This window comes from Lepisma saccharinum, chromosome 7, assembly GCF_977018435.1.
Source record: "Lepisma saccharinum chromosome 7, izLepSacc3.1, whole genome shotgun sequence".
In the NCBI taxonomy this organism is placed as follows: domain Eukaryota; kingdom Metazoa; phylum Arthropoda; class Insecta; order Zygentoma; family Lepismatidae; genus Lepisma; species Lepisma saccharinum.
Window position 1 is genome coordinate 45,331,330 of NC_139235.1, and position 12,723 is coordinate 45,344,052.

General features: G+C 35.6%; 1 protein-coding gene across 1 annotated transcript in view; it reads right to left on the reverse strand.

Moving 5' to 3' along the window:
* Nucleotides 1-2,037: 2,037 nt before the first annotated feature.
* Nucleotides 2,038-12,723, reverse strand: part of LOC145990451 (uncharacterized) — a 56,206-nt gene continuing 45,520 nt past the window's right edge. Inside the window, 3 exon segments of the mRNA XM_083126144.1 lie at nucleotides 2,038-3,875; nucleotides 8,990-9,072; nucleotides 11,044-11,098. Coding sequence (XP_082982270.1) covers nucleotides 2,963-3,875; nucleotides 8,990-9,072; nucleotides 11,044-11,098 — 1,051 coding nt within the window. The 3' untranslated portion in view covers nucleotides 2,038-2,962.

A 12,723-nucleotide genomic window follows, 5' to 3' on the forward strand; every position in this document is an offset into this window, starting at 1 on the left:
GATATTGAGCGTAATGTTCTTCTGTCCTCACAAATACACTCATCCACAAGAGCACAGTTCACGTCAGTGGTTGAGGTACTAGGCCTACCGCTGTGTCCAGGGTTGTCATTAACAATACTGGTCCGTCCTTCTTTGAAGGCACGACACCACTTCGCTACATGTTGCCTTGAAATTGTCCCCTCCCCATACACCTCCACAATCTGCCTATGAATGTCAGTCAGCAGGTGTAGTGTTTTTGGCCCACAGGAACCGCACCACTGCCCTCACTTCTACTCTTGACCAATTTTCTAGACGAGTCACCATTTTAAATGTCCACTTCTCGGGTATACATGGTCAGAATCCGAAGTCCTCAAACTCGGAACAAGACAAACATTTACACATAATTTTTTGTTACGTTACAGTGGATAAAACAAAAGTTATATGCTTTGTAACCTTTTTTCCCGATCATCCCTCGTAGTTCTTCCATCTATTTAGAATATCGCTTGGGTCAGCTAGAAAATCACCGTCTTTATCTTTTATCAAGTTTACTTTAGGTTGCCACCCCTTTCTAAATTCATTTACACCTTTACATAAATCTCTGGTATTTTTGTTTTTGCTGTTTGTTTCAATTTCGTTAATTTTGCTTTTCAAGTAAGCTCTTTTTTTACTTCCAAACGCACGGTTAACTTCTCGCTTTATTCTATTATAATTGTTATTCTTTAGCCTTTTAATAGCATCTTTAACTTCAGTCAAGTTAAATATTTATATTTAATATATAATACATTATATGCAATGTTTATGTTATCATAATAATTATACATAATTTGTATTCATGTCCAGATATTATATATATATATATATATATATATTACATATATAATTGTTTCTCTGTAATAGTCATAATAAAATTCTTGGAACTGATTTTATGAAAAATGATCGAAAATGTACCACCTTTCCCTATCATACAAGAGTTATACTTGTAGTTAATGGAACATGCCGTTGTTTCATTAAAAACAATACGGCAAGTGGTTAGAAACAGTATTTTTAAGACGGGCACAATATACATGGCATGATATGTTAATTACGCATTTTAACGATTCACGAACTCACTGTATATGGCAAGAAGAACTAATATGATAGTACGGTAAGATAAATGTGCCCAGTGTGGTATTTAAGAAATTTCCAGTGGGAGGAATTCTACCGACTGTCTAGGGACAGCATGAGACAATGACTTTATGCCATATAACATTTCCCCCACGGAAAAAAATATCAAGCAGAGGGGGGACACAAGTACCCAGAGGGGGGAAATTCCCCCTACAAATACCACCCTGAATGTGCCCTAGAAGTACAAATTGGTGTACTTCGCTACGTTATTATGTATGTAAACTGAGATATACACTTCTTTTAATACATAAAGCAAAATGGTAATTCCGTCACAATTTTCCAGTTTTTCTCATAAAAACTTCGGTTAATGATACACGGAAGTAAAACTTTTCCTGCAAAGGTACGTTTTGGTACTACTCACATTTGTAACACTTACATGTGCAGCAATATTCATGGAATGGCTGAAGATCACTGTGACGGAATTACCAGCTGTCTGTGATGGAATTACCAGTGATAGCTGGGATTTGCTCCAAGTGGTATTTGTGGTGTATCATAACGTAATAATGTTAGCTTATTATCTGCATATTGCTAACTCATTTTCAGTTTAATCTGTAACATTTCTGGAGTACGTATAATTGCTAAGGCAATTCTCGTGGTGAGCTCTGGGTTATTTTCAAAGCATTATAAGCTATGAAAATAAGCGAAGCGCTGGACAGTAATTGAGGAACTGTTAGCAATTAGAAAGCCAAAATATTTTATTTAGTCTTTTATATCGGAAAACTTTCGAATAAAACACAAAGTCGAAACCAATTGGAAACCATCAAGAGAAAAAATGGAATTTTTAGCCTCAAATTGACAATTTTTGACCAAAAACATACGTAAACAGCTTAGGAAACCACCCCTGAGGCATGAATGTAACATATTTGCCATAAACAAAACAATAAATTACCATAATACAGAAAAAAAGACATGAAATAGCCAAATAATGACATTTTTGTGAAATTGTTGTGCGTGTTGCATAACCAAATCACTATCAAAACTTCAAGGTCGATGCGCGCCACCTAAACGACCTCCAAAAAATCTGAAAAAAATCAGACGTGTTTTTGGTCACAAATGACCACTTTTCCGCACTAGCCACCTTAACATTTAGAAAAAAAGTTTTTTTCGATACACCCTACTGGGCATATTCGGAGATTCCCCCTGAACATTGCTTCCCTACTTAAATTAAATCCTGAAGTTTGATCTTTCTTTAAAATGGAATCAATTTAGTCCTAAATTAGAGATTGTGAAAAAAGGTACAGAACTTTAAATGTACTGAAAACAATGCTTTTTACCCCATCTCTCCGTCGTTATTCTCAGCTTAGTTTTCATAATTATCGTAACTGTCTGCAAAGGCCAAAAATGTCACAAGTCATGAAACAAAAATGGAAGCCATTTTTAAATGAAATCAAGTATAAGAAAAATAATCCCTACCTTTGCACAGAGGTTACCACAAAATGTAAATTTTAAAAATGGTCGAGCAAACAGTTATTGTCTTCTTGGATGGTTTCTCTCTACTATGAATTCTTAAATGTGTTCTAAGACTTTGCTTCTGTGCATACATTTTGCTACACGTTGAACATTCATAGGGCTTCACTCCAGTATGAATTTTTGCATGTTCTCTAAGACTTTCCTTGTATGCAAATGCTTTGTTACATGTCGAACATATATAGGGCTTCTCTCCTGTGTGAATTCTTGAATGTCCTGTAAGAAGTTTCTTGTGGGCAAATGATTTGTTACACGTTGAATTCTTGAATGTTCTCTGAAAGAGCTTTTCAACAATATCAATTTCAGAATGTCTTTTAAGATGTGTCAAATCTTTAAATGATCTGCTGCATGTTCAACACACAAATGGTTTCTCTCCACTATGAATTTTTGAATGTCTTCTAAGATTTCCCTTGAGTGCAAATGTTTTGTTACATACTGAACATACATAGGGCTTCTCTCCAGTATGAAATGTTGAATGTGCTCTAAGAAGTTCCTTTTGAGAAAATGATTTATTACACGTTGTACACACATATGGTTTCTCTCCAGTGTGAATTTTTGTGTGTCTTCTAAGATTTCCCTTGAGTGCAAATCCTTTGTTACACGTTGAACACTCATAGGGCTTCTCTCCAGTATGAATTCTTGAATGTCCTGTAAGATGTTTCTTCTGTGCAAATGATTTGTTACATATTGTACACACGTAGGGTTTCTCTCCAGTATGAATTCTTGTATGTCTTTTTAAATCTGTCTTCTGAGCAAATGATTTGTTACATATTGTACACACGTAGGGTTTCTCTCCAGTATGAATTCTTGTATGTGTTTTTAGATCATCATTGCGTGCAAATGATTTCTTACAGAATGAACATATATAGGGTTTCTCTCCAGTATGAATTTTTGAATGTACTTTAAGATTTTCCTTGTACGCAAATGCTTTGTTACACGTTGAACAAATGAAATATTTTTTTCTAGAATCACATTTATCATCAAACAAATTGCTGTCATCTTTGCAAATGGCATAACTCTCCAAGTAAGAAGAGTTTGTACATACTGTCTTCCTTGTAGATTCCAAAATACATCCACTAATCTTTGTCCCAGAGCAGGATGTTGTCGGCAGCATTGAGCTGCAGAGAGGAGATTCCAATGGAAGTAATCTCGAGTTGAAGTTTTTGCTTGAATCTGAATAAGTCTCTCCAAGATATGAATGTGTATCACAATTCATGTATTCTTGCTGAAGGGCACTTCTAGTCAATGTGAATTCCAGTGATAACCTGAAAGGAGAAATATGTTATTAAAGACAATTTTAGAAAAAGTGTATTACGGTAATACCTAAAACAGTTGCAAGCTATTCTCCATCATTTTCTAAATGCAAATTACCAGCTACTTTTTGATTTAATATTATGGATACTCGATTTTAGACTGCAATTAAAAACTAACCAGTAGACATACATAGAAACGAGTCACATCACAATTAACCTCATTCAATTTTGTGTGAAACTATTGTAACCATTCTGTTTATCATCATGAGAACAGAAAGGTGTTTGTGTGTGTGGTTTCCAAATGACCTCTCTCTTTGAAAATCTATAAATAAGAACTTGTGGTCCGATCTCGATGAAATTTAAATACAGTTTAAATCGCCAAAAAAAGTTATCAATTTTGTGAAAGTATTTTTTCTTAATATTCGATAGTTCCACAAAAACAATTTGGTCTTGTTTCCAAACTCTTTCAAGCTGTTTGAGCACCCATTATCATTGTCAATTTGGATTACACAATGATTCTTGTACAGATTTATATTCAACGGAATGATAATGTATGATGAACATGGCAACACCAAATGTGCGGACTTACGTGATAGCCTCCAGTTTAAACGGCTTAGTAGACATCACTGTGCAAAACACAAAGATAACACTTTATTGTTCTCACACGATGATAAAATATTGAAGGTATACTAAAAGATGGTAAAGCTTATAAATAAGAATTGAATAAGCTAAATTTTGATGTAACGCGTTTTTATGGTAGTCTACTGGTGCTTAAATCTAAAATGCAGTCTGTAACGGCGATGACGTGATTTCATCATATAAAGCCAGTTTACGTCATCCCCCTACATTACGATAAACTTCCCCTCAGGAAATTCTCCATGTAGTAAAATTTCCCTTGAGGGTAGTTTCCTCGATTCGCAAGTTAAACGGTAGAGGTCTCTGCATTCGCCTCGCAACTTTCTCCTTTTGGGTTGCACTGCAGGAAAAGACGCCAGCATTCAGCATTCCTTCCTCGTCGAGTTATCAGAACAGCAGCATAAACTCGATTCGCGTCAAGTGACTTCTTACGATAGTATGTACTTGAACATTTCGACTCATGGTAACTGAACATTACGTTTTACTGGACCTTTGACTGTTTGTAGAAGTGCTACATTTTTCTTGTTCTACAATCTTGCTGAACATACTCGTAATTGCCTTTAAAATTGAGTAACATAAGTTTTTTTTTTTTTTTTTTTTTTTTTTTTTGAGAATCGATGTTGTCTTTTTTTCCGATTGCTATTGTAATAGGATTTTCCCAAGTATGTTCTATTAGTCTATCCACGTCTATTTGATATTCTTTATTGGAAAAACGAAATATCGTCGTAATCGCAACAAAAACATTTGGAAGAAAATGCAGATCACGATTACCGGCGTTGATTACTACGATGTTTAGTGGATTTTGGATACCGAAGGAAGCCTTTTTTCCACTTCGTCTATCCATGCAATATGAAGGTCGATGACGAGAACTCTTCACGAATCTCGAAGGTGAGACGGAAGTTGCTCAATTTGTTCCCAAGGTGTTTTTGACCGGACCTATTCAACACCATCAGTTGCCATGCGGAATGTTGTTCCTTAGCGACTACCAGAACTTCAATTAAGGTGTGTACTTGTTGTGATTTTGGGAATAATAGTGCACCAAATTTTGGCTTTGGACAAGCTGTGGTACAAGCGTGTGTCAGAACTTATAAATAGTTGGCCGTCCAAAAAACGTGTTTTTAAAAAATAAGTTTTATCAGAACCAAAGCTTTGAGAAAGTACAGCTTGGATTTCACTGGATTCGGTAGTAAAATGTCTATAAAGGCCAAAGTTGTCTAAGCTTACTTCGACGATACAGCTATTTATGAAAGATACAATTGAAAACGAGAAAGCGTGATTACATTAAAAAGGTAAGAGAGTCCACGTTGCGAGTTCGATCCTTTTCCTTTGCTAAACAATTAATATTTGAATACCAAGTACTTATTTCCATATCGAGCATCTAGTAGTTTTATGATTACGTTGGGCAGATAAATTATTTGTTGCGTACGTAAATTTTGATGTGTGGAATTATTTTAATCTTCTAATTAATTTTAATAAATATTTGAGATCTGATACTTGTACATTGGTATGAAGAGGCAGTTTTAGATGCTTATATTAATTTTGGGGGATTTTTGCCTTGCTGCTTAATTTTCAACCTGCTAGAAAAACTTGAATCAACGAAAAGTTTTATAACTGAATCCATGTTAAATCGTAACCTCTTGTACAAATTTGTGTTATCCAGTTTTTGATGTTCTTTTAATTACAATAAACCAATTGAACCTGACCATGCTATTTTTCTGGAGTATGATGAAAGTTGTTATAAAAATAGTTGGGAATATGTGAGTGGTAAATTTATTATTGTGGGACAATTATTGAAACAAACGATAATGTTTCACCATTTTACCAGATTGAATTTCTTGAATAATAAGAGAAAGACTTGGATCTTGGGCCTGAAGATGTATTATGTCCGCTTTATCAAAAGGTATTATCTCGAACATAGGAGCTGCACAAGCGATACTGGATATAGGGGGTTGAGAGATTTGAAACTCATCTGGAGTATACATGCGCGAAAGATAATCTGCTACTGGATTCAACTTAGATGGAATATGATCCACTAAAGATGAAAAACGAGATAGATATAATAACCAACGGCTAAATTTTGCATACTGCTCAGGGTGACGTAAAAGCCAATAAAGGGCCTGATTGTCCGTTTGTAAAATAAAAGGCTTAGCTGTAAGGTAGGTTTCAAACTTCTTAAAGCCATACACAATGGCACAACACTCTGCTTCATATATGGACTGCTTGCGTTCCAGATCAGTAAGCTTACGAGAAGCAAAAGCTATTGGTCATAATGACCCATCAGATTCTTGTTGATTTAGGATAGCACCAAGAGCAAGGTTAGAAGCGGCACACTGCAGAATAAATTCTCTTGAAAAATCAGATAAGGCAAGTACAGCGTGTTTTATAAAAACGCTTTTCAAATGGTCAAACTACACAGATCTTCCTCCGTCCAAACGAAACAAACTCCTTTTTTCTCTTTGTCAGATAGGAAACTAGTTAGTTCAACATAGGCAGGAATGAATTTTGCTTAGTACGCAGTCACTCCTAAGATCCTCTGTATAACTTTAATATTCTTAGGAGGGGGAATCTGTTGAATGGCAGAAATTCTCTCAGTATCCAAGGTTAATTTTCCATCCCAGATATTTTACTTGTCGTTGCATCCACGTGGATTTCTTCGGGTTAACCGTCAAGCCTGCCTCGTGTAATGCTTGAAGAACCTATCTTAAATGTTCCAGATGAGAAGCTTTATCGGGACTAAATATCAGAAGTTCATGAGCATAGTTGACTAAACATTTATATTTAATTTTACATAAAATTTTGTCTAAGGCACAAGTCAGCAATAGCGTACCTAAGTTAATGCGAAAAGGAACCCTGGTGTAGCGGTATTGACCAAAAGACGTGACAAACGCCGTTAAATCCTTACTTTTATCGTCTAGTTTTATCTGGTGAAAACGTTTGCATAAATCAAGACAAGAAAATACTTTTGCAGATTGTAGATGTCGAAAAATCAAATCAATTCGGGTTTGAGGAAAGTTATCATATGCTATAAGGCTATTTAGCTGCATGTAAGAGCATACTAGTCTAAGAACCATCTTTTTATCTACCATAAAACACGGACTAGAATAAGCACAACTACATTCGTCCACAATATTTTGCTCCATAAGCTCATCAATTTGTTGACGCAGAATTGAGGTTTGATTTGGATTTACTTGGAAGGGTATACATCTGAACGGCACATCAGATATCACCAGGATTGACATGGGATCTAGCTTACATATACCAACTTTTTCTGTAATAACGTCATCATATTGAACCAAAAGCGTTTGAAGATAAGATCCGGAGATTCAGAAAGTTGGAGGGGAATCAAATCTGTAACCGTGGGAGAAGAAGGAGGAGGAACCGAAGAACTCCTTTCTTTCTTTGAAGAATCAAAATGTATAGGAATCGAAGAAAATGGAAAAAAAAAGCATCCGCTCCTCAAAAGATAATCTAGCATTTGTATGTGACAAAAAATCATATCCTAAAATGACAGGAAAGGGAAGCAAGTCTGAAAGCCAGAAATACCACTTCCAAGTTAAATGTCGCATACACAATGACAATAAGGTGCGTGAATTTAAATTAATTGTTTGATTATTTATCTACTGTAAATCCTGTGTGGCATCGCGCAAAACAGGTGATTTCTGCATTAGAGTACTGAAAAGAGGCACTTGATATAAGTGACATGGAACTCACAGAATCTAACAACAAACGGGAAGGTGTTGAATTAATATTGGCAGTCAAAACAGGAATACATTTTTCTTCCTCAGCAAACGAACATTGAAGGTGTAGTTTTGGGGCAACAGTAAAAACTGAATCCAAACCATCTATAGGTTCAGTAAAAGCATTACCCCTTGTTTGAGGAACTGAAAACCACTCCGGCTCCTGCCCCATACATTTACTAACACCAATCGAAACATTAACACGTTCCAGCCGATCCTCATTAACTTGAACTTGTATGGCTCTAGAACCTACGGATGGTTGTACAATCCCAGAAAAATCGCGAAGTTCCATGGGCCATCTTTCTTGGGCAATCCTAATAAACTCATTAATTGACGTAGGACGTGAATAACACAATAGATGCAAACGGGTAGTCATGCTGAGTCCGTTTATCATGGTTGCTAATAGCATCCCTTGTGTCTAATCTAAAGGGAAAATATGAAAACAGATGTCAACCTCCCGAAGGTGTCATTTGTCCTTTGTTCATTGGTCACATAAAACTGAATTAAATCTCTTAAGGTTTGAAAGTTTGTCAAACGAAGCCAAAACTATCCTAATCAAAATTGGCCACGGGTACTTTAACATCAAAATTTCGTACCAAATGGCATATACCCGAGGTATATCTATATGCCATAAACAATAATGATTGTAATGAGAATGCTTTATACAAAGTTGGTAAAAATAATACAATTTTATGAGGATCCGATCCATCAATGTATGGTAAATCCTTCAAAATCTCATTTGTCAAGGAATACCGAATGTAACTTGTTACAGGAGTATCATCTGGAGGAAGTAGAAGGCTATTAATAAGATTGTTAGTTTGCATCGCTGGTAATGGCTGTGGGGGAGAATTCAAAAGATCAAAGGGTCTAATAAAAGGTGAAACCACAGACATTTTTTAAAAAAATACCAATGAACGAAACACAAAATCTAACGTTTTCAACAAAATAGTGAGGAAAAAAAATAACAGTTTATTGAAAGTGGTAAAAAAAATCGAGTGTTTTCCCTACTTATAGACTGAAAAAAAAATTTGGAAAGGTTATAAAAAATCTGCTCTAAACATAGAAAAATATATTAGTACAACAAAATATCAAATAACGTGACTCATGTAAATTTTGGATAAGAGTAAACCGAACTGAATTGGGGGGGGGGGGGGGGGAATTGAAGTAAAAGAAAGTCACTCAAAAGTTATATAAATAAGGCTGAAAACAAAAGGGTACATAATAGTCATATTCAGTAAGAGGTACACTCAACGTCCCAAACCAATCGCCTAAATCCAACAGGGTGGGCAAAAAAACATCAACTTCGCGTTTTAAGTTTTGAACAGGTAAAAAGAAAAAGACCATGATCTGGTACCAGACTTTTGTAACGTCGTTCCTCGATCCGTAGAAAAATTAGATGACATGCTGACCGAAATAAACCCCAGAGGAAAAATACCGTGACAATCTGTCGAGGAACCACGAATACAAAATTTGGCTTGTTACGGGGTTAGTGCTGATAAGACAAGGACGAAATATATAGAAATAGGATAAACGCCCCACAATAATAAATCTACCACTCACATATTATACCAACTATTTTTATAACAACTTTAATCATACTCCAGAAAAATAGCATGTGTTAGGTTCAATTGGTTTATTGTACGTTAAAAAATCAAAAACTGAATAACACAAATTTGTACACTTCTCCAAATGTTACTTGACCGCCCTGAAAGATTTCTAAGTCCAGAAATCGTTAATTTGGCAACATAGCTCTGCAGAACCAGCAGACAGTAGCCAACTTTATTGCAGGTCCCTCTACTAGGAAAGATACCCTGTAGTAAAAGATTTACAATCTTGTTTATAACATTAAGTCAGAAACTATATTCACCCAAGACATTAATAGAGAACAAAACGGAAAACTCAAGTATGAGGAATAATTTTAGAGAATACTTGCGATTCGGCATATTAAAATTGGGATCAGAGAAACTGTTGTGGCGTTGGAAACACTGCACTCGCTCGTGGCCCACCTGGAGTAAATCGCTGTGAAGTTTGAACACAAAAGGGCACAATTTCGTATAGTTTATGCATATTGTATAACAACACCTTTGCAATGAGTGAAAAGTAAAATCCTCGCAATTTCAAGTGAAAATGTGTTCATCGGATAGAAAAGTGGTATTTTGCGCAGTCATGAACACGTTTTAAGACATTTGCTACAAGCGAAGTTGTAGAGTATTGGTAAAGTACTCCCGTCTCAGATAGATTTTTTCGAGAAATTAAGGGTCGCAGGTTTAAATTCTGAACCCTCCATATTTTTTTAAAACTTTTATTTTTTGTAAGTATGGTATTCAGATACATTGAATATGGAGTTCAGTAATTATAGAGATATTTATTTCAAAGCACTAAATTCCCACTCAATCTAGGCATGCTACATGTGAAAAGTCTGACATTATTTTGAAACTAATTTACACAAGATATCCTTGATTATTACCATTCATTTGAAGTAATTATTTTAATTTTTATTTGAAAAGCAAAAGAAACATTCATCAATTTGGATCGAACAATACTTAAATTGTTGTATTACAACAGAAAGTATTTGGCCAAACAATGAATGTGCTGACTAGAGCTTGGAAGTTGGTGAAGATTTCTGAGGCTTCAGAACAATGCTAAATCTGATATCAGTCCATTTCCCTTTAGCTAGAACCAGAAAACACACACACACACATATATATATTTTTTTGTTGTAATCCCGTCTTACCTGGGATCTGAGGTCACAGGGATGCTTCAATAATACATTTTAGGTAGCGCTTAATTATACTTGTTAGTTGAACCTGCTCCGATTAAGAGGGAAGAGATATGGAAGGTTGAATTTAAATGTTATTTACACTTGTTCATACCTGGTAGGCGAATGATGTCCAGATGCTTCTTGCAGACCGAATTGTGACTGATGCCAAGATTCGATACAGTGACTGATCCGAGCAATCCCGCACGACTGGCTGCATGCTTATACAGCCGTAACTTGGTGTACAGTCGTCGTAGTTCAGTAAGTGGTAATGTGTCGTAGAAGATTAAGATTATTCTACAGGTCATCAACTTCCGAGCCCTAGCGGTGACTAAGCTATGCTTCCTATGTGGTTTCTTCACCTGTCACATGGTATCAGATTGTCTGCTTCAATTTAGATAGCTGTCTGGAATTTAAGATTTCCAAGTGTTGGAAGAAATCAACGTTATATCCATAAATCTGAAGAAATATTTCATCAAATGCTTCTAGCCTTCTGAAAAATTATTTGCTGTGGTTGGGGATCGACCTTACGACCCCTGTCACACACACGCCGAGCACGATACTACTACACCACAGGTAGAGGAGAAGGTCTAAATATGGGCGAAGGTTTAAATATGGGTTTTGGAGTTATCAGCGCTCCCGAGTGCTGCTGCCTGGCAGAGGCTATTGGAACTGGTTATCTGTCAAGGACAAAGGTTGCGGCACCAATTCGCAAGAAAAAGTGCTGGTTAGTTTCGGCCTTAGACGCTGTTATAGAATTGCGACCTCCGAAAACTTTTTGCAGGTATGTCTTAACTCAGCATTTTCTGAATTCTCATCTGCTTTGTATAGGTTATGATATTAGCGGTACATAAGACAAATGCGGGCTTTTATAATGCCATGATTTGTTTGTAAAATATGTACGTACCACAGAGAGTAAAAATAAATTGAAGAAGAAAAATAGCGTGTTGGTCTAAATATGGGCTATGACATGAGGTCTAATGTTGAGATCATATTTTCAACAAATATTTGGATGTTTTTCTTAATTTTGATTTTTCCCATTCCGCGTGATTTTCAAAACAACAGATTATGCATACATATAATAATAATTTTTTAGCAATAAATGACGTGTTTTTAAAAATTTTAATTGCTTTTTGTTATATTGCCACTAGAAGCCCATATTTAGACCACAATTTTGAAATTTTTCATTTTACCATTTTTTGGAAATTGCTTTTTATTTAAAAAAAAGATGGACACCTTCTACACTTTAGCATGCTATTACATTTAAGTATATATTTCATAGATATGTATTTTAAAGGCAGGTGCTTGATAGCCTATATTATATATTTTTTTTTCCTCCAAAAATGACAACATAAAAACATATTTAGACCTCCTCCTCTAACACTTTCATCTTGTGCTACTAGTACTAAACATGTAGTTTAAAAAATGACAGCCCACTATTTAGGTCCTTTAATTTGACATCTCGTATCCGTATTTCTCAAATCACACAAGATGGAATTGTAAATACCCAGCTGAGATAGTAAGGTGCCGTTCTCTCTCTCTCAATCAATATATGGACATAATTTAACTTTAGCCACTTGTGGGATAGAAAAGGCAAGGTCCTTCTTCTTTCTCCAACATTTCTCAGTACTTCGAACTTCTGAACACACGAACGCAGTATTTGCACATGTATGAGTAATTCCCGGCATGTTTCACATAACTAATAGTGATACGAATATGAGATTTTGTT